General features: G+C 40.9%; 1 protein-coding gene across 4 annotated transcripts in view; it reads right to left on the reverse strand.

The window, feature by feature from the left end:
• Positions 1-8,315: 8,315 nt before the first annotated feature.
• plxna1b (plexin A1b) overlaps positions 8,316-26,032 on the reverse strand; it is a 182,985-nt gene continuing 165,268 nt past the window's right edge. For 2 of the 4 annotated variants that reach the window (XM_085273512.1, XM_085273511.1), the window contains exons 22-32: positions 25,525-25,781; positions 22,909-22,975; positions 19,970-20,116; positions 19,424-19,583; positions 18,912-19,015; positions 18,616-18,712; positions 15,814-16,004; positions 13,483-13,652; positions 12,953-13,165; positions 12,716-12,866; positions 8,316-11,789 (exon numbers count right to left, since the gene is read on the reverse strand). In XM_085273512.1, coding sequence (XP_085129638.1) covers positions 11,694-11,789; positions 12,716-12,866; positions 12,953-13,165; positions 13,483-13,652; positions 15,814-16,004; positions 18,616-18,712; positions 18,912-19,015; positions 19,424-19,583; positions 19,970-20,116; positions 22,909-22,975; positions 25,525-25,781 — 1,653 coding nt within the window. In that variant the 3' untranslated portion in view covers positions 8,316-11,693. Of the gene's footprint in view, positions 11,790-12,715; positions 12,867-12,952; positions 13,166-13,482; positions 13,653-15,813; positions 16,005-18,603; positions 18,713-18,911; positions 19,016-19,423; positions 19,584-19,969; positions 20,117-22,908; positions 22,976-25,524; positions 25,782-26,032 lie in introns of all 4 variants that reach the window. The other 2 variants (XM_085273510.1, XM_085273509.1) reach the window with 1 other exon arrangement.

Consider the following 26,032-nt stretch of genomic DNA (forward strand, 5'->3'; position numbering starts at 1 on the left):
TGTGTGTTAATCAGGCATCAGGAAGCTTTAGGTCAGTGGAGCAGGGAATGGATTTTCTGTGGCCCTGACGGAGGAGACTCAGTGCATAATGGCTTCTACCTGTGGAGAAAATAACAAGCCAGACGGAACGGAGGAACATCAGCCAATGATCTTTCATTCCACTGCAGACACTGACATCAAGTGAAAGCTTCTGCCAACATGCTCCTGTTGGCTCGGAGAGGTTGACTATAATTAATTGATGAAAAGCGATTTTTTTTTCCCTCTTTTTTGACATTTTAATGCACTTAAATTATTTTTTTTAACTGCATTAAAGTATTTTTAAACCTATTAGTCAGTGTGCAGCACGGAAGACACCGGTGGCCTGGTTTGGCATCATTACTCTTCGACTAATGATGCGGTGCCTGCAAACTGGAAAAGTACATCTGTGACTTTGCCACTGCTTTGTTGTTGGTGATTGCAGTAACACAATGGCTTCCAATTAATAGTAGGTCTTCCACATATATAAATACTTTTTTTTTAATATGAAAGAAAATGTGTAGAATGAGCACCCGCCTCCTCTTCACTGAAACATGTCTACATGCAGCACAGTGGAGGGTTTTGGAGGGCTTTAATATCCTTTAACACTAGAAGGAGTTCATGTTGACCTCCTGTCATTTCTAAAATCATAGAACTCTGTTAGAATAAAACCCTACTACCTCAGATTTCTCATTTTCCCCAAATAGGTTCATTTTCAGTTATATTTCAGACTCGTCTTATAGTGATTTTTCTCATGAATCTACACTCAAATAGTAACAATAATAAAACATAATACAATAGCAAGGTCAAAGACTGGCTTTGGTCAGGCGGGTAACCAGCAACCAAATGGCCACTACATGAAATATTTGGTGATGGGAGAACCTTACAAATAGAGTGGTCACACAGAAGTCATATTCAAATTCACCTGAACACTTCTTACACCAGGAGAAGCAAAATCCTCTGGTCTGATGAAATAAAGGCTGAGAAGATGTCCACAATTTTCAGCAGTGTGGTTGAGGAAGAAATTTTTTACTGGCACCACTGATACCATCCCTGTAATAAAGCAGTGACTGCTGGTCACATAGAGGGCAGGTTTAATATAAACATTATAGAATAATTCTCATTCAGATTGCTAATATCTCAGGATGTAAAGTCTGGGTCAAACATGTTTTTGCTTAGTCTCTGTGGAAAGTGATTGAAACCAAAACAGAAAAAGAAACGATCTTCGATAAGACGAGTGCGACGTGCCAGTGTGTGATCTCTGACGACATTCCAAATGCACTCTGCATTCAGAGCGGAGAAGACCTAAAATACACCAGCAAACAGCTAAATCGTTGTTTGCTTTTCCATTTTTCCATCAGAAACCTGGAGGACAAGAATTAATCAGCCGTGAAATGAATTTATTAAAACTGTTTGCAGTTTTATAGAAATAAGCAATTATGAATCACGATTAAAGTGATTGATTGTAATGTTTGGCTTCTAATTTTGCGTTCAAAACAAAATAATAAAAGACAGCCAGAGATTTATCATAATGCAATGTTTAACCTGCCATACGGATTTCTGTAATTATTTCTCTCTGTGCAGTGATCACACAGTACTACACAGTAAGGGAATCTATAACTGCATTAAATATAAACATGGACCGTGCACACAGGTGAACGTGTGTAATAAGTTTGCACACACACACACATTATCAACAGAACTAAGAGCGTGTCACAGCTTCATTTGAACTTCTTGTCGTTTACAGTACAGTTATGTTGCCGCACTGACCTCATGTTCATTAAAGACATGAGTGGCTGTCACTGTTCAGCTAGAATGTAGATATCATACTAAAAGTTGATTCTATTGATCTGGGCGGTGCGTTTTCATTGGGAGAAACATGAAGTCACCCAGTCCAAGTTTCCCCAGCCTTATAAAGAAACATTTGCATGATGACCAGTACTAGCACCACTGATTAAGAATGGGCCGTGAGGTCAGTTTCATGATCATTAATATGCAAATTGCCATGACCACGTATCAATGGCCGTGAGTACCATTCACAGAGAGCTGGGAATGGCTGCAATCAAAGCATTGTTGAGTGATGTACCCCTAAGCTTCCTCCTCGGGTCAAAGATGATCGTTGCTCTCTGTCCGAGTTGTGCACGTCTTCGTCTCTTAAAAAGTGAAGAGTAAAAATTTTGAAACATCTCAGTGTTTCGGCCACTGAGACACAACAAGCTGCAAATCCACCCATCCATCTTCTTCCACTTATCCAATTCAGGGTCTTGGGGGAGAGGGCTGGAGCCTATCCCAGCAGTCATAGGGCAAGAGGCAGGGTATGCCCTGGACAGATTGCCAGTCTGTTCCAGGGCTAATACAGCGAGACAGACAACAATTCACGCTTATATTCACACCTATGGGCGATTTAGAAGCATCAGTTTCACTAACTCCACTAACTGCATGTCTCTGGGCTGTGGGAGAGAGCCCATCCACATGCTGACTTTCCCTGTCTGTTGTGTGGCATTGTGCAGATTTCGTCAGCGCCTTTAGCACCTTTAGCTAAGTGATGCTTCAGGCCTGCGGCCCCTTTTAAAGCCCTGTAAAGTTGTGGGAGCTGCAAAAGACTCCCTGCATATATTCTTTTCATTCATCGCTGACTTTCAGCGAGCGTTTGGATTCATGTCACAGTTGAGCCATTAGCAGCTAACCTCACACATTACTTAGTACTCACTATGCTTCAGACTTGCACTTGCCTTGGGGAGCTTTGCATGGCATGACTATATACATCTGTGGTGGGCTGAAGGTTGGCAGCTCTTGTACTTAACACCCACTCCTCTCCTTTACTGTGGGTCTCTACAGACACACAGCTATTTTTATTTTTTTGTGTGTGTGTGTGCACCCTAAGTTAAGAACCTTGACAGTAATCCATCTCACAGCGTCCCCAACCAGTTCCAGCTGTCACCTTTGCCTCGCCAGCAGCCACTGAACCACTCACTGGATTTAGGGGCCCTATAGATACCACTGCCACTCATTGTGCCCCGGTTCCACCATCCACTTGATGCAACGCACACTGACAGACACCAAAAGGCTCCTCGGTTAAAATAGAATTTCAATTTCACCGGGTTTTAGTGCGTGATAAAACACAGTGCCCTCTTCAGTTGTAGCTAAAAGAGATTAAAAAGGAAAGTAGAGTTGAGGGGGGCAAATATAGATCATGGCTTTATTAACTATGGCAATAGAATTCTGCATGCAAGAAGAGAGGTGGGTGGGTGAAGAAACGAGCATCTTGTGCTTTGCAAGGAATTTATCATAATGTACGCGCGGCAAGATCATTTGCCTCTTGACAGGATCATTACGAGATTCAGTGCTCCCACGACCATTACGCAATTTCAGCGTTCTTCCTCGGATGGAATTTTAATTGAATTAGCCCGGATGGTTACACATGGTGTGAACGATAACATTTTTTGTCAATCTGAGCTCATTGAATGCGCTGGCGGGCGGGGGGAGTGCTAACGGGTCAGGGCAAGCCAAGAAAAAAAAGAAGGGACAAGGTACTTTGGTGTCTTCTCCTATGCCTCTCTTTTCAGTTGCAAAATAGATGCCGTGAAAATCACTGGTCTGGCCGCTCTGAGCTGCCTGATGATCTGCTGTTGTTATACGCTCAAAGCCACTCTTCCACGCAAGTGACCATGTAAGCTGAGGGCAATGCAAGCATGATGTATGGTTAGAAGGTAAATGTGTTAGTATTAGCACCTCCAGAGAATAAAACCCCCACCAGCAGCTCAAGTACAGTCCCGTAAGAATGATTAATGATGCCGGTCATGTTATGAAAGGCAGGGAGATGGAGAAGGGAAGGTATTGTGCTGACAAGAAGGTTCCTCTTTAATGTGAACATTTTGATCCTCAGTTCTTTGATACTAAATGACACAGCCTATTAAGGCGCTGGAATTAATATGAAGGCTGAGCATCAATTGAAAAAATGTCTACCATGGTGCTACCCAAGGTATAACAATTTTCAAGCCACATGAGAGGTCCTGCATTTTGCACTTGGAAAATTTAATAAAAGATCTTCAATACCCACCCAAGCTTAAACGTTTTTAAAACTACTCTCTTTTTTGGCCTGGTTTAACACAATATAGTATTAAAGAGACCAGATTATCCTCACAAACTGTGTTAAACACATTGCAAATTGAAAAATGCTGTAAAAGCACAGAAGACACAAAGGAAGTCGAATAAAACACAACAAAAATAGAAGAAATGTAATTAAAATTGAATAAACAATGGAAACAGAAAAAAATCCTAAAAGCTTCGAGAAGCCTCAAAACACAACAGCTAATATCAAACATGTATCTACAGTATGACGTGAATAATGTGAGAGTTTGCCAACTCTAGTAGTTCTGGTTTAGTTTTTAAGCATTTTTGGGAGACAATAACCTAAACAGTTGTTTTATTATTTTGTGTCTTGTGTGCTTTTGCAGTACGTTTTTGTTTGACGATCTTAAGTTGCAGGACATTTGATCTCTCAGGGCCACCGTAGATTACTCCTGATGACATGAAATACATTCCTAAAATGATTCAGTACCACCAACAACTGTAATGATCCGCAATAGAAACACTGATCACTGTTAAAGGAGCCCCTTTTGCAAGCCCCAAAATGGAATTAAACTTAACAGCGGCATCACACTAACCAAGTCAACATAAGCTTCCTTTCTTAAGGTATAAAAAGTTTTACACAAGTCAACAAATAGATCGTGATGTTTTCCAACTCAAGTAGTTCTGATGATGTGCAGAACTTTACAAAATATAATTTTTAAACATGTGCAGGTGAATATTTACTGTAACATTACTGTGCTGCTTTCTGGTGCAGCTAGTGTGGCTCCATAGTGTGGTGAGGTTCCAACATTTGGCTAATAAGTGAAAGATCCTGTTTGATCCTGGAGGAGACAGAAAATCCCTTTGGGATTCAACAGAAAGGGCAGCTGGTGCAAAATTCTGCCAAATCAAACTACTTACTGACATAGATGGGCAGTAACGCGTTACTGTAATCTGATTACTTTTTTCAAGTAATGAGTAATGTAAGGGATTACTATTGCAAAATCGGTAATTAGATTACCGTTACTTTCCCGTAGGAACGCTGTAAAACACAGCAGAAAATAAATAAAGTCAAAGACTCAGCGGTCCTGTTGCTCTATTTTCACCTGTAAAGCAGGAGTAGTGTAGGCGGAGGTTTACCCTGGTGCAGGTGTGCCGCAGCGGTCAGTGGAAGAATCCGCGAGTTTCTCTGTGAGTTTCCCATTACCTCGTTGCGCACTTGGTGCTTGCTTGGAAGTTTAGGGGGTTTTTTTCGCTGTAAAAAGAAGTTTTCTTCCCACGCACGATGGACACTAATGTTTTTGTCACTTTTTATGGAATCAAACTCAAAGCAAGGTCAGTAGGGGAGACCGGGGATAGTTGTAACATTTTTGACATTTCTGTCTGTAAATTGAAGCTCTTTTAAGGTAGTGGATTCAAAATGTAATGCAAAGTATTTACATGTCTCTGCTATTAAATAGTGCAGCTATTTTCTCTGCAGCACAATTACCCATTGCATGGTATGGTCTCAAACACAAAGAGTGAAATGTTACAATTAACCCCATAGTCTGGGTTAGTTGTAACATATCCTGGGGTAAAATGTAACACAATGAAATAAGGGTACTAACAAAACATTAACATGTAATCTTTGTTTATTCAACACATGAATGCACTTACATCCATTTATGTAGCTGTGTGTGTGTGTGTGTTTGTGACAGAATGCAGAAATCTAGCTTTTGAACATATTCCAACCCCCCAAAAAAGATATATTATGGAATTTTCTGCAACTGAATATTTCATTAATTTTGGTTGGTCTTCCTTGAGTTTGGCCTCATTGGCTCAGTGGGCATTATAACCTACAACTCTTGCACCAATTTTGAACATAACAATGAAGCTGAAAAAATGTAGTTGTTCACCAGCATCGCAATTCCATTACTTTTTATCATGGCTTACCTTGGTGTGGTTTGCAAAGTGCTTCAGAAAGATGAGGAAATCTGTTTCTTGCACCCATCCTGATTTATTTCCACTACCAGTACTTCCTACTGGTCCATCTCTGACACAGTGGTCTGCATAATATATGTGTGGGGAACACAAACAGTGAAGTAATTGTGTTGCCAATGGCATTAACCGCATATACAAAAGCGACCAGTGAACCTCTCTCTGCTGATGTCGTTGCCCCAACTTGTTTAATATAAGTTAAAGTAATAGTGTGGTAAGTTGTAACATCTGCATTATTGTTACAACTAACCCAGACTGTTGCTGTTACAACTGACCCAGACTCCTATAGCCATGAACTAGCTAACATTACAGCCAACGGCTAAAACATTAGCACTAAAGACCTACACAGAATATATCCCCATAGACATACAAATAACATAATTTAAGTTTGACGAGTTTAACTGCAAAGCAGATAATGCTATCACAAATTGAAATAAAGTAGAAAAACTTACTTTTTGGCATACAAATTAATTTTTTTCATGTTAAATTGTCTGTGTTTGACAAAATGTGCTGATTTTTCACGTGTGATAGCAGAACTGAATTGGGCATGCACAGGATGAGTCACATCATTTGAAACTTAGCCCTGATTGGAGAAATTGGAAGTGTTACAACTGACCCACGTTACAACTATCCCCGGTCTCCCCTACTTCCACGCTTTAAACGCTGCACGCTCATACTCTCTCCCGCACTCGATATATTATCCATTGTTGATCTGCACACAGCTGTTGTCATGAACGTTGCACTTGCTTACGTCACTGTCATGCGACATTCTCGCAAAAAAAAATCACGGTTTTAGTAACGCAGTAACGCAGCGTTCCTTCGGGAAAGTAACGGTAATCTAATTACCGTTTTTGCAATAGTAATCCCTTACTTTACTCGTTACTTGAAAAAAGTAATCGGATTACAGTAACGCATCCATCTCTGTAGAAGAGTGGCATGGGGTGGCAAGGGCCACCCTAAAATGATCCCTTGTCACCCCAAGTGCCATCCTAGTTTTGCATATGACAGTGTTTATTAAAACAAGATCGCATTAACACTTTGAGCGTAGTTACAGTCAACAGTGAATATAAATGCTAAAACTGAAAATATTGCATAGTGTTACACACGCTCTGCCCCCCACCCCCCTCAACCATTAACAAATGGTTCAGCCCATAACACGGACCGGCTTTTTTCTTGTTTTCAGTAGCTTAAAACCGTTTTAACGCTCTAAGGAAAGCGCAAAAACAGTAAAGAAAAAAAGTCACCACTTTCCTATCGGTGGAAGAATGTACCATGTCGACCAATTAAAAATAAATGTCAACACGTGGGATTTGGTTGTTTAGGAAGAGGGGAAAGTTTTGGGAGTGATGGTAACGCCAGCGAGACAGAGCGAGCGAGTGTGAAAGAGAGTTTTTAGATATAGGAGATTTATAACGTTTAGTGTGGAGTGTATAGTTAGTGTGTTGTCTTGTGTAGTCGTTATTTTGTTTTGTCAGTGAGGGCACTAATGAATGTCACAAAGGCACATTTGTAAACACTGTCACTAAGTAGAAAACCAGCGGAGTGATACACCTGTTGTCAGGCCTGCAGGTTTATCCCGGTGCTGTTCTCTGTCTTTTGGTGGAAAAACTTTTTTTTTTTTTTTTACTGGCACACATAATTTTTGGGGCATCTTATTGCGACACCAGATTGTTCTCTCATTTTAGTAATATTTTGAAATGGTTGTACAAAATAAAAATAAAAATGTCAGGTGTATTGGCTGCATTTTTAGATAAATAGTTGTATATGTTTACAAAATGTAAAATTTATATTTGCATTTCAAGTTATAAAAATTTACTAAAACATGTATTTATTTAAACGTGTATACTTACTGCATTTGAATCATTATAACCATATGTAACCACCTGCATATGTGTTTGGGGAAAAAAGGCTTTGATTTTGCTACCCCATTTGATTTCTTTGCCACCCTAAGAAAATTTCTCTAGATCCGCCCCTGGGTGTGACTAGGGCCTTGTGGTCAGAGTAAAGCAGGCAGCTAAACTTTCCTGGCAAAAGACTGTTTAAAGTTGTGAGGGTGACTCAATCGTCCATCGAGGGGGGCAGCATAAATGTAAACATTTGAGTAGCGGATTTTGGGGATCTCAAATTATGTGTACAGCAGACTGTCAAGTGATTAATGCAAGACATGTATCAACAAAGCTGCTCAACAACAACATTTTCATCTCTAAACACGGCTGATGACAAAATAAAAAAAATAAAATCCAAGCCACAAATTATTTAGCAAAAAATGTTTAATCTCTCCTTGATGCGTGTTTATTTACAAGTAGTAAATCTGCAAAATAGGAAATAACAGAATATTTACACAATGAATGTTAACCTGCAAACTTGTGACAGTCGCTTCAAGTCTGAAACTCTAAAAATGTATCAGTTATTGTAGTATTAAAATTCTTTAGCCACTATACTTGAAATTCCTTTGCTTTGCGTTTCCGTGGGTTCTATGCAACTTCCATTTTGAAGGAGGAAAAAAAAAGAAATAATGAATTTCCAAGAATCAGAAGCGAGCAGGAAAAAAAACACAGAATGATGCCAGGACTTCATTTGATTCAGCAATGGTTTGAAAAGGCAAAAATGTGATGAAGCTGAGAATTAAACATGACTTTGAGCTGAGTCTACTCACTCTGAAGGTTGACAACAGCAGCAAACCCAGCAATTCAATCTACAGCCTACACTCTTAGGCCACCGAGTAACAATAAACACAAGTCAGCTGTTGTAGTAAACAGTGAAAAATGAATAGTAGAGAAGGGCAGCTGGAAAAAAATACATGTGGACTTGAGAAGAAGGTCAATTTAAAAGGCAAGTAGCCATGCAAATGATAAACAAGCACGACTCCCCCAGCAGTCGTTTAATCAACAGAGCTACGAGTGGAATAGGACACAAATGGAGCATGAACCTGAGAATGGATTGAGAATGTGTAAGTGTCTTTGAAAAGCCTGACAGATCATCAGCTGGACACCACAGCCTCAGTTGTGATGAGGGAGTGAGTGAATTTGTCCCTACTGCACTCATACAGACCATCCAGAGGACTGCTGTTAACAGCACCACTGAGTCTCAGCAGTCATTCATTTCCACGTGATCTATACAGAGAGAGCACCAAAATGTATGAATGCAGTAAAAAGTCAGAAGGGGGGAAAAAAAAACAAAAAAACAAATCCAAAATATGATTACTTTTTTTGTTTTTCATAATAGACTAAGAACATTTTAGTGAAGGATTTCATTTCTATTAGAAATAATGTAACATGTGTAACCAACATGATGACATGAAAAGGAGAAATTTCTATCCAAGCATGGCCAGAGTGGTCCCTTTAAGACTGGCAGGTACATAGTGAGCTATCAAGTCCCAGCGAGTACTGGGATGAAGCTCGTAAGCATACAGCTGTAGAAGTCATGTTGCATCTCAGACATGTACAGTAAACAAAAGAGGATTGGACAGCATTTATGATCAGCATAAAATGACAGCCCTAATGTTCGATAGAAAAACAAGGTACAAGAGTTAAAGCAGCAAGTCACATTTCCATCACGACAACACAGACGCTCATCTGATTCAACAATTTCATTTTGATCCTAGAGATCAGGAAAATAAACCTTGAGTTCGGTCAAGTACTTCAACTTCAGGCAAACTGAAGAGACTTTTGTCTTCTGCGTACCATAAAATGTACAATTTACAGATAACAAATGAAAGTAAAAACAAAACCAAAAAAACAACCTGATTACAAAAGAAATGGCAAACAGCTTTTGTTCATCATGAAAAAGTATACAATTTACAAATGAAGCAACAACAACAACAACAACAAAAAAACAAAAACAATATACAGACCAGTTTGGTTTTCGGCAAGCAGAAATAAACCCCTCTTATTTCTCACCATAAAGTCAAAAACCGTGACTTCAAAAAAAAAACCGAAACAAAGAAATCCTCTTATGAGAGCAGTAATATAAAAAGCTTAAGCCACACATGGCAGTAGGCTAGTTTTGAAACAAGAGCTGCAGGCAAAGATGAGGATTACTCAGCCTCGTGTAGCTAATGAACCAAAGTGTCTCACCTCTGTACACTTCTATACCCTCCTCGTGGACAGAAAGCTTAAACCCATGTCTCAAACATATATGTTCTCGAGGTGGAGAAATAACACTAAGTCTTTTCTTTGCACCTCTGTTGTGAGAACAGAAAAAAGGGGGGAAAGTGGCTTGAGGCTGGAAATGGCTTTTCTGACTTTGTTTCTCCACAGTGAAGTTCTACTTGACCTCACTGTGGTTGCTGAATGAACAGAGTCTGTAAATAATAAAGATTTTGCTCCTGCAGAACCGTCAGAAAATGACCCTTTCAGGGATGGCTAACACAAAAGCATGACCTCTGGAAAGTTAGACAGGGTGGTATCAGCGCAAAGAGGAATATTTAAGGTAGTGCAATGTAGCTACTTCATTGTTCCGTCACTAAACTACGAGCCACTAAAACTGTCACCTCTTGACCTTTGAATTAAAGAAACAGACACCAACGTGGCCATGATAAAGCAACCATCCTGTAGGTATATATTTGGCTTTGTGAAACCAACAGATTGCACTGATTGAATAAGAAACAACAGCAACTTCATGTTATCACCGTGACACCATGAACTCTACCTGGAAGATGTGGAGATGGGCGACTTTGTGTTTTTTCTTTGTCACTTTCAACAAGGATCCTATGATGGGTTGTTATTCAAAAACTTCTTTTCAGTCACTAGGCATGTTCATATTTAAAATCATATGGTAGCACATTCCATCTAACAAAATGTCTTTGCACTAAACAACATTCAAAGAAAACATGGCACAGTACGACTTTTTTGTTTCTTTTTTCGTTGTTTTTTTTGTCCACATCAAATCGTGTTTTGTCTTATTTTTATTGTATTTGTTGGTTTGAAAAGAAAAAAAAAAGAAAAAAAGTTTACTCCCTAATCTTTCTTTAAAAACGTAGCTGTATTTATATATAATATCTATATAGTCTTGCTTTGTAACGTTTCTGTAAATTGTGCAAATTCAGCAGTAATACAAGTGGCGAGAGATCAGAGAGTGGGCAGTTGATTACATTTATACAAAAAAGAAAAAAAATTCTAACTGTGACATCTGGAGTCACATGACCTAGAGAGATCCTCTCTCCATTGGCTCATCACAGATTGGTCCGTTCCGCTAATGATGCCGTATATGGAGTTCTTTCCAGGCTTCCGTTGTTTCTTTCCTGACCATCGCGTCATCACAACAAAACTCCTGAAATCAAAATCAAGCAAACCACAAACACCGACATCCACAATAATCAAATGCTGTCGAGTTGACATGTTCTCCATGTATGTATGTGTGAAAAAACGTCCCGTGTCCTAGCCTCTCACACAGACACACTGTATGGAGCTGCAGACAAACACACACACATACACATGTAAGCGTACACAGGCCCCGCCCATCTCTGCCGAATCCCCCCATTTTGCAGTATACTGCCTCGGTCCTTTTGCAGTTTCGTCTGTCGTATTGTTTGGGGGTTGGAGTTTTGTTTGTTGTCTGGGTGAGAGGAACGTGGGAGAGAGACAGATGGAGAGGAGGAGTGAGGAGGAGCAGGAGGTGCTCGATGGTCCTCAGCTGGTCAGCGCCATTGTGTCGATGACCTGCTCCAGCTTGCTCCTCAGTCTCTGTCTCCTTGCCTGCTCGTCTCGCTCCAAAGCTGACAAGATCTGGGGGGAAAAGGGGTTAGAGGTCAGCAAATGCTGCAAAAAAACTTACAGCTCCTGCTTTCAAAGCACAAAGATGTTATTCCTACATAAGGATGAATAAGGACTCCCACATGGCTGGGTCATAAAGCATGCAAAAGTTGGTTTAATTTATTCAGTTAGCCCGACTAAATCGCCTCTTAAATGTCTTTTCTTTTTTTTTTTCGCCTGTCCCATTTGGTTCTTTAGCCATCAGAATTGTTGTCTGAAGACCAACAAGGATACCCAATGGATTTACTTTTCCAAATGGATCATCGTGGCATTGCCGTATTGGTCCATTTGATCGACCTTTGTTTTTATTATTTATTTTATTTTATTTTCAGTTGTTACAGACGGGACAGACATGAGTGAGGGATAGGAAAGGGAGAAAGAAAGAGGAAGGAAAAGAAAAACAGAAGGGGAGAGGGACAGTGAGAAAGGGGGGGGGGGAATCTCCTGGATCACCTGTTGAGAGAAAAAGAATAGAAAACAAGCAAAAAAAACAAAAAACAAAGCAACATACTAAATACAACACCATCGCATTAATCTAGCTAAGTGTAAACAGCAATAAATACTAAATATTCAATGTTGTTGTGCAGCACGCAGGACAGACAGCGCACAATGTGCTTTGAAGTAGCAGCCAAGAAAGGTGTAATTTAAGTCTACGAGCAGTGAACACCCGTGTGCACACCTGTGTGGATCAGCGCGCTTGTATTCAAATGGTTTCCACATGTAATGGTCTGCAAGAGGATTTAAAGAGCCATAGCCCTGTCCCCCAATCGCCTCTTAAATGTCAATAAGACTGAAGGTAAGTCTTTGTATACAGACAAAAGTAACAGCTTGTATTTAGTATGTAACATTAGTACAGCTTTGTTTCCTTCTCTTAGGTAGTACTAAGACTTAAATCTCACCTCGTCCTTGTACTTGATGATGTAGGAGTAAATCTCATGTAGGGCTGACATGCTGTTGAACTGGTTAGCATGCAGGCGTGACTGCTCTGCGAGGTAGGCACTCATGTCCTGATCGCTGATAGCCGGCATCCTGGAAATGTCAGAGTAGTACCTGGACGAAAACAGTTGAATATTTGTATGAAATATAACAAAACACACAAATGTAACATTCACGTCTAATCCACCATGCTTACATACCTTTCTACCCAGTTTTTATAGTTGGGGATGTCTTTAGCATAAAGCAGCTTGTTTGATGGTGAGTCCTTCCCTAGTTTATGCTCTGAGGTTGAACATGAATCCATGAAGGTCTGAGCCACCACAGACAAGCAGGCATCTGTAATACTGTTCTTGTGGATGTCAAATACAAACTGTGGGTTCTTGATCACGTTCACCCAGAACCTCAGTGGAAGACTGGAAGCAGTAAGAAAAAAGGATGAGCTGCAGAGCTACAAGGACTGGTCTATTAATGTGCAGAGATACCACACCAGTGCATTAAGCTGCATACACACTGAACAAGCAGTCTCGAGTGATTAGATACTAGAACTGGCAGGGAAAAATACAAGCGTGGTGCATTCTGTTGCACTAACAATGTAAAAGTGTTCCATATTTGTTGGCTTACTGTCCAATATTGTTCCTACTGAGCAACACCAATGCCAACAAAACACAAACCAGCAATCAAATATTGCCAGTCATGCCCTTTCACAGCTTGCACACGCGCGCAAACTCACCAGTTGCTCTTCCAAGTGTGCCGTACATCAGGGTCTGATATGGAGTGTTTGTCTGCCTGCTCGTCCAGGAAGTCAAACATGTACTTGATGGCGAGAGGCAGAGCGCTGCCTCGGTGCGCTGTGCTGAAGATGGTCTCAAACAGGTCATCCACAAATTTCTGGAGCGTACCCTGAGCACAGGAATCAATACTGGATTAGGAGTTTTACTACACCAGTTGACATTTTCCTGCTCTTTGGGGCTTTCACGCAAACAGCAGCATGCAAAAAGTGGTGAAACAAATTTTAGAAATGTGGAAAACTATGTGCCAGTTTGTTTGTGTACATAAGATTTTGTCTCCAAAGATGGACATATAGAGATAAGTGTTTTGTCCCCGTTACACTTAATGTTTCAACAGTCCAGTTACACAACTGCCTTTGCTTGCACATTCTTCTTTGCTGTCGTGGCTGCAGGCGATGGCTGTCAGTAGCAGGTACTTGGGATGACTCTGCTTTGCTGTCAGTACTTCAACTTTGGGAGAATTTTTGATGATGTTGAGCACTTAGTGTTCTTTACAGTATTTAGGATAGGGCCCAATGAGAGTTCAGCCTAAGGCTGTTCTGCAGTGTTTTACCACATCGCACAACTCTGGAGAATTCAGAATCCTAACAAAGTTCTCTGAAGTTGAAATGATTTGATATTTCCCACAAGTTGTCACACGTTTGTCCCCGTTTTCAAGCATCCAGGCCACGTTTTACAAAACCTTTTTTGAAGCAGCCACAAGATGAATTTGCAGTTTTGTATTCGTTCACACATTAACAAATCAGCTTCCTAAACACACACACACACACACACACACACACACACACACACACACACACACACACACACACACACAGGTGTGGGGGCTGTAATAAATAAGAACAAACTGCAATGCTTTAGGTGCCCCCCACCCCATTTGTCCTCCTCTGGCTTGTATGTTAATCACTTCCCAGTTGAGGCAGCATTGATGCAGCTAACCTTGCAGTTTCATAGCTGGGAGCTCATGGGAGCTCTGCAAATGAGAGCAAGAACCTGACATGGTTTTAGCATATGGACAAATGACATTTTATAATTAATGCAAAGAGGTATGTTTATATTCAGTGGTATATGAGCAGAAACCAACAGAAGGCCACGTGTTTTTATGTGTGTGTTTAAGATGTGCCAGAATTCACACATTAAAGTCGTCCATTTCTCACATTTAACAAGTTTAATAAAAAAATGCTAATTTGGCTTTTCATACATCTAATAAAACCCTTTTTTATATACCCCCTCGTTTCTCTGGCCCGAACAGCAAATGCTGACACTTAACTAGACTAAAACATTTGTGTTGAAGGCAACATTTTATCATATTATATCGTCAAGTTAATCATTGGAATCCATTATTCAGAGAACAGAACCGCTCTTACTCTTGAGGAAATGTGAAACCAAATGGGTGCATTTTGAATAAGAGCTTTTCTCTTAATGACTTTAGTTGGTTTTTTTTCCCTTGTGCTTAAGTGCAGTTTGTAACAATTAATGCAAAAATTAAACAAAGGTGTTTCTTGAGGGTAATTAGCACTGCTAAATTAATCCTTAAATAACATTATTTTATCATCACTTATTTTAGTGGAAGTATGAATTTGGGCAAAAGCTTTTACTTTATAGGAAACGTGTGCTTTAGACTGTACATAAATATATATGGCTGCAAGGCCTTCACAGCCATTTCTTAGCTGTTCTTTTATAGCTCTGAAAAGCTGTTGTTGCTTTAGCAGCTTCAGCAGTTAAAGAAAATAAAATAGTTTCTGTTTCACAACCTAATCTAACAGACATGGAGGCTCAGTCACACACTGCTCCGTAGTGGTTAACAACTAACTCGGGGAAGAAATACAAATTACCTGCCGTTTGTTTTTGCACAGTATCAACAAACACTTGACCTAACTCCAGCCTTTAAACCAACCTCTCTGATCATCATCTGAGGACACATGCTGCATAAAAACCTAAACAGTTTCCACAGTGTGGTCTGGAGGACATGGAGGAATTAGGTGAATAATGATCGTGGGGTACTGGCCTGGGCCTAAAAGCCCCGAGGCCACCAACAGAGGGCCCAGTAACACCAACCAAACAACTCAATAGTCAAAGGTCAACCTCCTAATTAAGACTCTGCATATGTGTGTCTTTGTGGAAAAGGTTACGAAAAATGTTAATGAGCTTAGAGACCACCACCAAACAAAGGTCAACAGGGGCTGCTGGTGGAAATGGGCTACATGACAGGGATGTGGTGGAGTCGGGAGGCTGGGTCTGCGCGTGTGAGAGAATACGCAGCCTCTTTTTACCTTTGTGGCCAACAGTCTGGTCAGGTAGATCTCAGACACCATCTTGCTCCCTCTGTCTCCCTCCCTCTGGTCTGAGTGGTCGTGGTTCTTCACCAGATGCCATAGCTTGGTGCCGCTCTCGAGGTCAGGGGTGATCATGGGTGTTCGGGAGCGCAAGCTGTCTGGACTACTGGCTGTCCTGAGCATGCTCTCTGCACAGAGATAAAGGAGGACGTGTTGGAGAAATAAGTCAAAGAGCCAAAAACCTTCATGCTGCTCTGTGTGTTAAATGCTATAAATTATGACTCATGCCGTCTTAATCACCATTTCAAGGAGAAACATTTATATAAGAAGAAAAAACAATGAGACAAATGAAATATCTGGCATAGCTGAAGACGGCAAAATCTGACTGAAGTTAAAAGCACTATTGAAATGTGACAGCTTTTTCTACTTACATGTCACTCTTTCACTGCAAAATAAATTCATCTATCACTCTCTCACCTGCCCCCTCTCTCCTTTTGTCGGACATTGATGTCATATCTGTGACACAGAGTATTACGCTTCCACTTTGAATGCTTGTCAGCTGCGTGACAAAGCAGCAAAGGACTGAGGGGTTTGAAATTGTCAGGACAGAATGTGAACCAGGTAAGCTCGGAGCAAATATGATGGGGGTGTTAGTGAGTATTATGTGTATGCCACAGTGGCAGGGCTCTGGAGTAGAGTTACTCTGTACAGTTATAGAGGTAGAAGAGAGGGGGGGACGGGGGAAAAACGTCGTGAGGAACTGAGATCTACTTCACAACATTAAACCAATTATTACAAATATGGCATTTTGACAGCTCTGACATTTTGTTAGCTTAAAAATGTATCTAAAATATGCTGTTCTCCATGTGACTCTTTGATTTCACATATGTAAGAAACTTTCAAGATTTCTGATTCCTTTGCAACAACTTCAGTGCACCACTGCTATACTGTGTTTAGCTACGCTGTTGTTTTCCATGTATGCCCCCAAGAAGGCCAAGCATTTGTTTGAACAGATGTTCGAGGTTAAGGGATCATTAAACAGTCTTCTGCACAATCATGTATACAAGGGAAGCTTCAGGTAGCTGTCTGTGACAGCTACCCCCCCAAGGCAACTTTACTTAGACGAAGGAAGGCAAACACAAGAACAAGTAGTTTAAGTGAGCTAATATAACCAGATGAAAAACAGCTCTATTTTCCTGATCTGCCTCTTTAGGCTGAATGAAGGACATCAGTTTTATGTCTGTTAGCCTTTCATGTGAACTAATATTACACCTGTAATAATTTATCACATAAGATATGAAGAACATCAGTGGACAGAACTGTGGCGTAAGTGAGTAATAGGGCTGCCACAAACGATTATTTTGATAGTCGACTAGTCACCGATTATTTTTGCGATTAGTCGACTAATCAGATCATCATCCATTAGACGTAAAACTACAGCTTATTGCACCAGCAGCATCTGCTCTTATATAACTATCATTAGCTTACAGCTTTAAGTGTTTAAGGTATGTGCTCACTAAAAGTAAAGACAAGATGATAGTTTGTTAAATTTTTATGAAATTTGCAGATTGTTTCGGTGAAGTTTAATAAACTCCTTGCTATCTAAACTATAACAGGACAACGGAGTATATTCTGGAGCATCTCACACTTCTGATAATCAGCTGTCTGCTTGACGTTTATTCAGCTGTGCAAAAACTATAACTTTAATCTCAGACAAACTGATTTACTCAGGAACAAATAAAATACTAAAAAAAAAAAAAGCCAAACAATAACATTTTAAGTTATCTAAGTGACTCATATATATTTAACCTGAGTAGCGAAAGACGGCGGTGGGTTTGAAAACGATTTGCGGGGAGTCCGGTGTTCTTACGGCGCTAGTGAGCCTAGCCCCCGGCTCGCTAACGAGCTAGTGGGTAACAGATGTCTCCGAAAACGTCGGAGCGCTTTTGAAAATATGTGGTGTCCTGATAAACTGAGCCGATATTTGAGGTTTACACAGCTACATTCTCGCCTGAAAATATGTTAAACGTTTATTTTGTGACCCAGAAAGAAGAATAAGAGTAACATTAAAACTAACTAGCTGCCGCCATTGTTGGAAACTGCGCTGGGCCGCGCTATGAATTCTGGGACACAGCTGCTTCTTCTTCTTCTTCGGGGTTTAACGGTAGCTGACATCCTTGTACATGCAATGCTGCCATCTTCTGTTTCAGTCCGTTATTACACTCTTAAATCCTGCCACTTATTCCTGCGTCTTTTGTGATCTTACAAAGTTTCAAACGACGCGTCGACTATTAAATCAGTCGTCGACGATTTTGATAGTCGACGTAATCGTGACTAGTCGACAAATCGTGGCAGCCCTAGTGAGTAATAATAAAACTACTATCCACTCCTCTACAGCAGAGAGGAGAACTGACACGAAACTCTTTCAAAGGTTTGGAACTCACTTAAAACACTGTGTGGAGAAATGTACTATATTACTGATAAGGGCACAAATACTTGATTAGCAATATCATATTTAATGGCTTCCAGGGGCCAAAGTATGTAAATTGAAACCAGTATTTGTGGAACAGTTTGAACCAAGTCCCAGGTCATGTAAACAGGTGTGAAAAGCACTGAGCTAATTTGCAAATGTAGATGAGACAGATGCCAAATTAACATGTGAAAGGTTCTGAATGATGTTTTTAAAGGTTCTTTCTATGAACAACATCCCAAGTTTTGCAAATAAATAAATAAATAAAATTAACAAGTCAGAATTTTTATAATTCCACACATACAATACACACACACCTTCTTTCGTACCGTATCTGCTGAGGGATTTGGTGAATGTGGAGGAGTTGGAGATGTTGTAGGCCGAGTTCTGTTTGGGTACCAGGGCAATCACTGAGCCATCTGTCACCTGAAGCAGACATTCAACCAGCAGCAAGATTATTGTCCAGCCAAAGAAACTTTCACAGTGCTCACATGGAATTTATTTCTGGATTTTTCATTTTGATAAGTAACCTAAGAATCCATAAATACGCCATCAATAAGAAGCACAGAGGTTTTTCTCCAGCATAGCTTCAAGGGATTCTGTGCTGTATTAAGAAGCTGGTTACCTGGTAGTGAGCTAGGGTGTTGAGTCTCTTCCAGTCATTGTCGATCTTAGTGGTGACATCTTCATCCTGAAGGATGATACGAGCCATCCTGCCCTGCCGCCATTCTGTCAGACACACACAAGAGTGCTAAGTAAGGTTGTAATGTTTAATAGAAAGGGAATAAGAATCTTTCAAGACAGACAGCATAGACAGAGTCAGTGCCCCTTTTAGGCACACCAATCAATTCTCATCATAAACTTAAACTTCCAAACAGCAAATCAGGTTTCTACGACTTAATCTACTGTAATTAGATCGAATTCAGAGTGAGTGTAGTGCAGTTTTACGGACTTTTAAATACATTACTAGATGTTTTTTAGGATCAGAATTCCCACTCCTGTCAGAAGTGCCTCCCTTCTGTGTCAGAGAGCTCTTGAAGCAATTCCCTCTTTATCTCCCATAGCAGCGCAGCTGTGTGTTATGACTCTCCGTGTGATTTGATATTTGTATGTTGTTCATTTTTTCCAGCTCCTTACCAAGGTCCATATCTGAGGCCTTCGGTCTCTGGGAATAAGGCGTCCCTTTGTACACAGCATCCAGCAGCTTTTCCTTCACCTGTGTCACTGTGTCACAGTTCAGGCTCTTCACTGTCACCTCTGGAGCATTTTCATTCTCCGGGTTCACACAGTGCAGCGTCTACAAATGCAAAGGGCGGAAGGGAAAGAGCATTGTTTCATTTAGACCAGAGGGTCAGCACAGACTGGAAGTAATAACTATTGATGTGTTAGAGCATGACCCTGTGGTTGTGTTTGACCTGCAAAGAAACACTTCATATGGCACCTCAGAATCAGTGTTAAAGAGCAGAAGGGGTGCACAGCTAGCTATTTATTCCTATCAATACAGGCATAATAATGATTTAGCAGGTTGGATCCTGTTTTGATAAAAGAATATTTTCCAAAATTACTGGACAAATATCAGCTCTGCATCACTGCGCTGTTTTAGTTGTAAGCATCCATCTGCTTTACAACCTTGTTCAGAAACAAATGCGCCTGTGTCCAGAAAGTATGTTTTTGAGTACTGACCAAAGTCTTGTAGTCAATTTGCTGTCTGATGAGTTTATCCTCGCTCAAAGAGTAGCGGGCTTCTCCTGTGATTGCATCTATTGGCCCCTTTTCCATTTGTTGCTTCATGGCACAGTACAGCATGAAGAGAGGTTCCCCGGCACATTCCTTCAAAAAGTGAGACACGCAGTTGTATTATGAAGTAGGAAGAGACAGGTATCAAGGAAAAGTGACAAAAGGTTATATGAAGAAAAGGAGAGAAAGACATACTGTACAAAGTGAAAACTGAACATTGAACTGTTCAAGAACTTTCCAAGCAAAAACACGGCAGCAAAAAGTGCATAGCTTTTCAGAGCAACTCTTCAATTATATTTCTAATCTTCTTTAAGACAACCACAGGCGAAGCAGTAAAGGACAAGGCCACGGCTTGTGTTGGCTAACAGCACGCTAAAAACAAAAACCCTCCCCCCCCTGACACAACCTCCAGCCTCTCCCCTGTGTCTCTTCCTCAGTAAGAAAAAACAGCCTCTATTTGTGTGTGTGAGCAAGTGAGTGAGCAAGGAGGAGAGAATTTATAGTGTGAGTGAGTGGCAATTGATGGAGAAGTTAATAGAAGGTTAACGACTGAGGGGTGAAAAACGCTGGGAGAAGCACTTTGGTGTGTGAGACGTGTCAAATGGGCAACAAGCACTGGGATGTTGGGTTCCCTGTCTCTCTTTTCTTCACACTCGTTTCTGCTTCCCCTCTTTTCCATTCACTTGTTCAGCAGGCCTGCAAACTAAGCACTGCCTGTATGGCTTTGTATTTTCTCCTTACAGGTGTCATGTGCCGTCTTTCCTGACTTCTTGTTAATATTTTAACACTGCACAGTGTTGATTTTAACTAATTGAGATATATTTATATTTTATGACCTTCAAATTAGGTGCGCTGATGAAAAAGCATTAAATTATGATTTAATTACTTGCAGCTCAGGAGGTCAGAAAGACTGAGAATTACTGGTTTAGATAATCTATCTTAATCATTGCTTGTTTAGAATAACTTAGTGTTGCAATGCTGTGCAAATCTCTGATCTCAGCAAGCAATTTGTCGAGTACATGTTTATCGCTGGAGACAAAACTGATGATGTAAATGCGAAATGAGGATATATATGTGTGTGTGTGTGTGTGTGTGTGTGTGTGTGTGTGTGTGTGTGTGTGTGTGTGTATTTAAAAGCGTTCATGGTGTGATAATGTTCACATTAGTGCTTTTTAACCAGTGATTCACATTTTCTGTCTGCAGCTTTGTGCCTTGAGGCAAAGCCGAATATTGCAAGTGCTGCCCTCCGAGCTTCATTGGACATGTTCATGCATCAACGCCAGTCAGTCATCTTGGTGAGCTGTCAGATGAACTCTGTGGGATAATCTAGCACTGCCTGCCTCCTATGGTGAAAACACAGCACACTGGCAGACGTCCTCTCTGTCTAGCAGCATACAAACCAGCTCTGCGCTGCGTCTCAGTCCTTCTGTCTCCTTCAAATGGTGCCAGTGAGGAAAAGCAGCACTGATGCTATACGTTTCTAAAAGCATTGTGTCGCGCAGACATTTTGCTGCGCTACAGTGTTTTTGACTTCAGTGTCCTGTTAAATTAATTATAATATATGCCATTTGTTCATTTAATTAATCTAAAGCAATCACATTTTATAATTCGTCTAAAATTCTCTCTAAAGCAGAGTGACCATGTGATCCCACACAAGCTTGTGCAACAGAGGACAGGTGAATGCTTAGAATAGGGTAATGGATAAAAGGATTTGTTTTCCTATCTCTTGTTCGTTTCGTAGGTTAAAGCTCTATCTCTTTGAACAGGTACTTGACCTTTACCCATCTCTATTTACACCTGGCTGAACTCTGAAATTGTTCCAGGCCTTTCTTTCATGTTACTCCCAAAAACATAGGAGAAAGAAAGGCATTAAACTGCAAAGGTTGGATGAAAGCGAGGCTTAATCTTGCTAGCTACAGAAACTCTTTACTTCAGTACTCATCCCCCCACCCATATTTCCCTACACGCCCTTTAAACCCTCCAAAAACACCTCTGCCCTCTTTTTAACCATTTTCTTTCCACAATCTTCCGTGTTTTTGCTTCTTTTTTTTTTAATTGTTTCTCTGTTATTTTTGTCTCCACTAAAGTTCATAAACACAGCTGCTGAAAAAATCCCTAACAGCTTTTCTGATAACCCACTCCCCTTTTACTGAACCACACTCTCGCCGTCCAGTCTCTAATTTGGAGCCAAGACACACATGCGTGCACAACCAGAACGGACACACTCGCATACACAGATGCTAACTGGGATCCCCGAGGGCTTGGCTGGTTTCTTGTCCACCAGAATGCCTGCCCTGGCGGGGGTTTAAGGCCCCGCTGCTAACTGATTAGTTGCAGCAATGTTTGAAAGCTGAGAATGTGTGTGTGGAAGCAAGAATTTATCACATTTTAAGCTATAGTGAGTCCCTGTGATATGAAATCAGAGAGAGGATTTCAAAAAGACAGACAGAAGAGAAATAAGAGAATGCAATTGTGTAAGATGTGTGGCTTCCTGTTTTGATAAGCCCCAACTGTCTGAAGAGCCATCCAGACACACAGCCATGCATACACGCACAGACACTTTCCTGGCTCTAAAAGAATCAAGCTTGGGACAAAGAAAGGACAGGTTAGTGCGACAGTCTACGGTGATCAAACCAACATGGCCAGCTGTGTCTGAACAGTGCTTCAGACTCTGCAGATCCCTCAACTGGTAGAAAGAAGAATTTACCACATGAAAGGCAGAGGTAAGGAATAGGAACCCTGCTGCCTCTGCCTTATCTAATGCTGCAGCTGTGAATGTGTGAGCTTGTTAGTGAGACATTTTTCAATTCTCAAACACCAGTGGTGATGCTGTTGCTTCTGCAATTGTGTGTATCTGTGTGTGTGCACCTCTGGGACAGTTTTACCTTGAGGAACTTGTAAAGCAGGAAGGTGAACCAGTTGGTGAGCATCTTCTCAGCAACCGACTCCGTCCTGGGAGACCGATGAAAGAAAATGGGAGAGAGAAAAGAGAGGGTAATGGGTGAGGGTGAACTGGAAATAAAAGACAGTAGTATGTGCCACAAGTGGAGCGTAAAGTCTCTGTATGAGGAGGTTTTGGCATCTTGGACTGCCTGGTTATAATCTATGGTCAAAAAAACAAACATTTGAAACACGCTTGCATGTCAAAGACACTACATGACATTATCAGTCTTCATGCAGTTAATCTTCAGACAACCAAAGAAAAAGATAATGTAAGAAAGCAAATCCTTCAGTTTCTTACATTGCTCCATCCCCTCTTCACACTACCTCTAGGCAAACCCACTAATCTTCATAAAAAATACAGCAATTAGTATAACTCACTAACTTCTCTCGTTAATCACAAACCTGCCATGTAATGAGGGGAACCTCCGCACGTGCATGTGTCAAGCAAACACGTGAGCAACAAGTGCATGAAATGAAAACCGAGCAATTAAATGACTTATTGTGTCTAATTTGTTAAATACCTGAGAGGGACACCGGCACTCTAGGTATGTGGGTGGAAACGGGGGGGGGGCAAATAAAAATCTTTCTCTGTGTTACCGCCACACTTCCATGCTTTTCACATTAGAAACACTTGTTTTCTCTTATATTGACGTGGGGTACACCTGTGTTACTAGGTTATCTAACTGGGCCACGTTCCAATACTTATCGCAAATATTAGTCGTTCGGTCATTAGGACGGCACCATGGGTGAAATGTGAAGACAGCTACATTATGCTGAAAAATTTTCATGCCCAATAAATAGTAAGACAGAAAAGAGGAAACTCTGGAAACTAGGCCAATGTAGTAGTAAAAACCAATAAAGGCCTGTAGCACAAATGAGACATGTACTCCTACGCTTCCTCAAACCTTCCTGTTTGACTGTTGGATTTATTGAATGGATGCAGAGCATTTTTTCTTTTTCATGCCTGTCAGCAAAATAGAGAATGAATGATGAGGCAGCGGAGAACGCAGGTACAGAAAACATAACGAGTGAATAAACCGGGACAAACCCCGTTTCTGAGCACGTGACGTCCACTGGTAACTTCTAATCTATGCCCCTGATCATCATTTTTGAACATGTCGTACGGGAATAAGCGATGACGCATTTGTGTTTTTGCCAGCTGCACACAGACAATGAATCTCAACGCACAGTATACAAAACAACTGCACCCAATGCAAAAGTATAATTTCATCAAAGGAGGTGGAGATCCCCATGGGAGAGGACTTTTACATCTATCTATTGACTAAAAAGACCTAAACAGGGTGAACCATGTGCAACAATTGCAGAGCTTATTAACACCGACTCCTGAGGCAAGTGTAGTTAACAGGGACAGCGTGTTGTGACCATACGCCCCAAGAGGGGATTGGAAAAGACTTCACACAGGCACGCTGGCTGAGAGTCATTTATTTGATTAGATTTTTAATTAAATATCTCTCCGAGGAGTAGGAGAAGAAAAAAAATGTAACTTTTTTTTATCATTTAATGTCTAATTCCAATTTATTTGGAGACAGGCCATTTCTCTAATTGTGTCTTTCCTTAAATATGTGTATCCTTTTCTGCTCGGCTGTCAGCAGTAGCTCATTTTCCTTCTCTTTTCTCCCTCTGCCTATCTGCTCTGTACTACCCTTCCCTGTTCTTTCTCCCTCTTTACCATCTCTCCTCTATATGTTTCACCCTTCATCAATTTCCTTGTAGCTCAAGTCTCCCTCCAGCCACTTGCCCTCTTTTTCTGTCAATCACTATTTCACTACCTTCTTTTACTTCAGCCACTTTTATCTTGCTACCTTTTCCCTTTTCACATCTCATTTTTGCCTTCCCCTGTTTCTTACTTTCCCCTTTCCCTACCAAATCCTTCTCTCTTTACTCTTCACACCAACTCTTGTAAATCCTCCTCTCCCTCTTTGCATCCCCTGCATCTCTTGTACTTCCCCCCCCCTCTTCATCTTTCTCTGTGTGTTTGTGAGAAATGAGAGAGCAGTATGTCTGACTGTGGCTCCAGTGGGACTGTATGTGTGCTCAGGGGTGTAATCCTCTCTGACAGGGACAGGGTTGAGAAATAGAGAGGAGGTAACGTCACACAGGCCTCTAAAAGCTGCAGTCACTGTCCCCTGCCTTCCTCCCTCATAACTTCAGCCGCAAACTGAAAAAATACATCACTCGATACTCTGACAAAGAATATATGTTCATGTTCTCCTCTTCCCTTTTTAATGCTACAACAGGTCTAATTACGTGGATTATTTGAATGTGCAGCAGCACTGACATGACGAAATGAAAAATTAACACTACTTTTTTCCCTTATTTTTTGTTGAATTTAATATAATTAGTCAGGGGTTTTTTGTTAGGGTGCTTCCTGTCAAGAACATCCCAACGAAAAAGGAAAAATACCTGAAAACACACACGCACAAATGCATTTCCTCAAACCCGAACCTGCAACTAACTGGTGCACGTGTGGCATGTTTTTTTCCCCAAAGCCAGGTTTTAGCCCTTTCCCTCCCCTTCTTATTTCCTGCTTTTTGTACCTCCTGAGTAAGAGCTTTGGGTGGTTCTTGCTTTCCAGGTTTTTATCAATGAGGTCAGACAGGAGCTGTTTGAGGACACCGGTGGCATACTCCATCTCTCCTTGCAGTGCTGTCATGATGAGGGAGGCCACGTTGCCCCTGTCTCGCATAGAGAAGGACCTCTGTGCTTCCAATGTGCGAATGAAGGTCAACAGAAAGTGCTTTTTGGTGAGTAGCTGGCCAAACAACGTCAGGGCCTTCTCCACATTGGCGGGTACCTGAAGGAGAAGGGGACGGAGGTGATGAAGGGGAAGGAGAATTGGGAGAAGAAGGAGTGTTGAATAAAGAAAAAAAGAGGCAGTCAATTGTTGGACAAGGAGAAGATAAAGTGAATGGAGGTGATCATGGTAGGTTTAAGGAAGCATACAATTCACAGAGGAGAAGAAGACAACGAAGAAGGAAAGGGAAGGTAGAAGGTTGGTAGAAAAGAGTAAAGAAAGATCAAAGATAGCGATATAGGGGAAAATTA

This window comes from Mchenga conophoros, linkage group LG5, assembly GCF_057382185.1.
Source record: "Mchenga conophoros isolate Kocher_MC1m ecotype Shallow Benthic linkage group LG5, M_conophoros_male_GT1.1, whole genome shotgun sequence".
Classification (NCBI taxonomy): Eukaryota; Metazoa; Chordata; class Actinopteri; order Cichliformes; family Cichlidae; genus Mchenga; species Mchenga conophoros.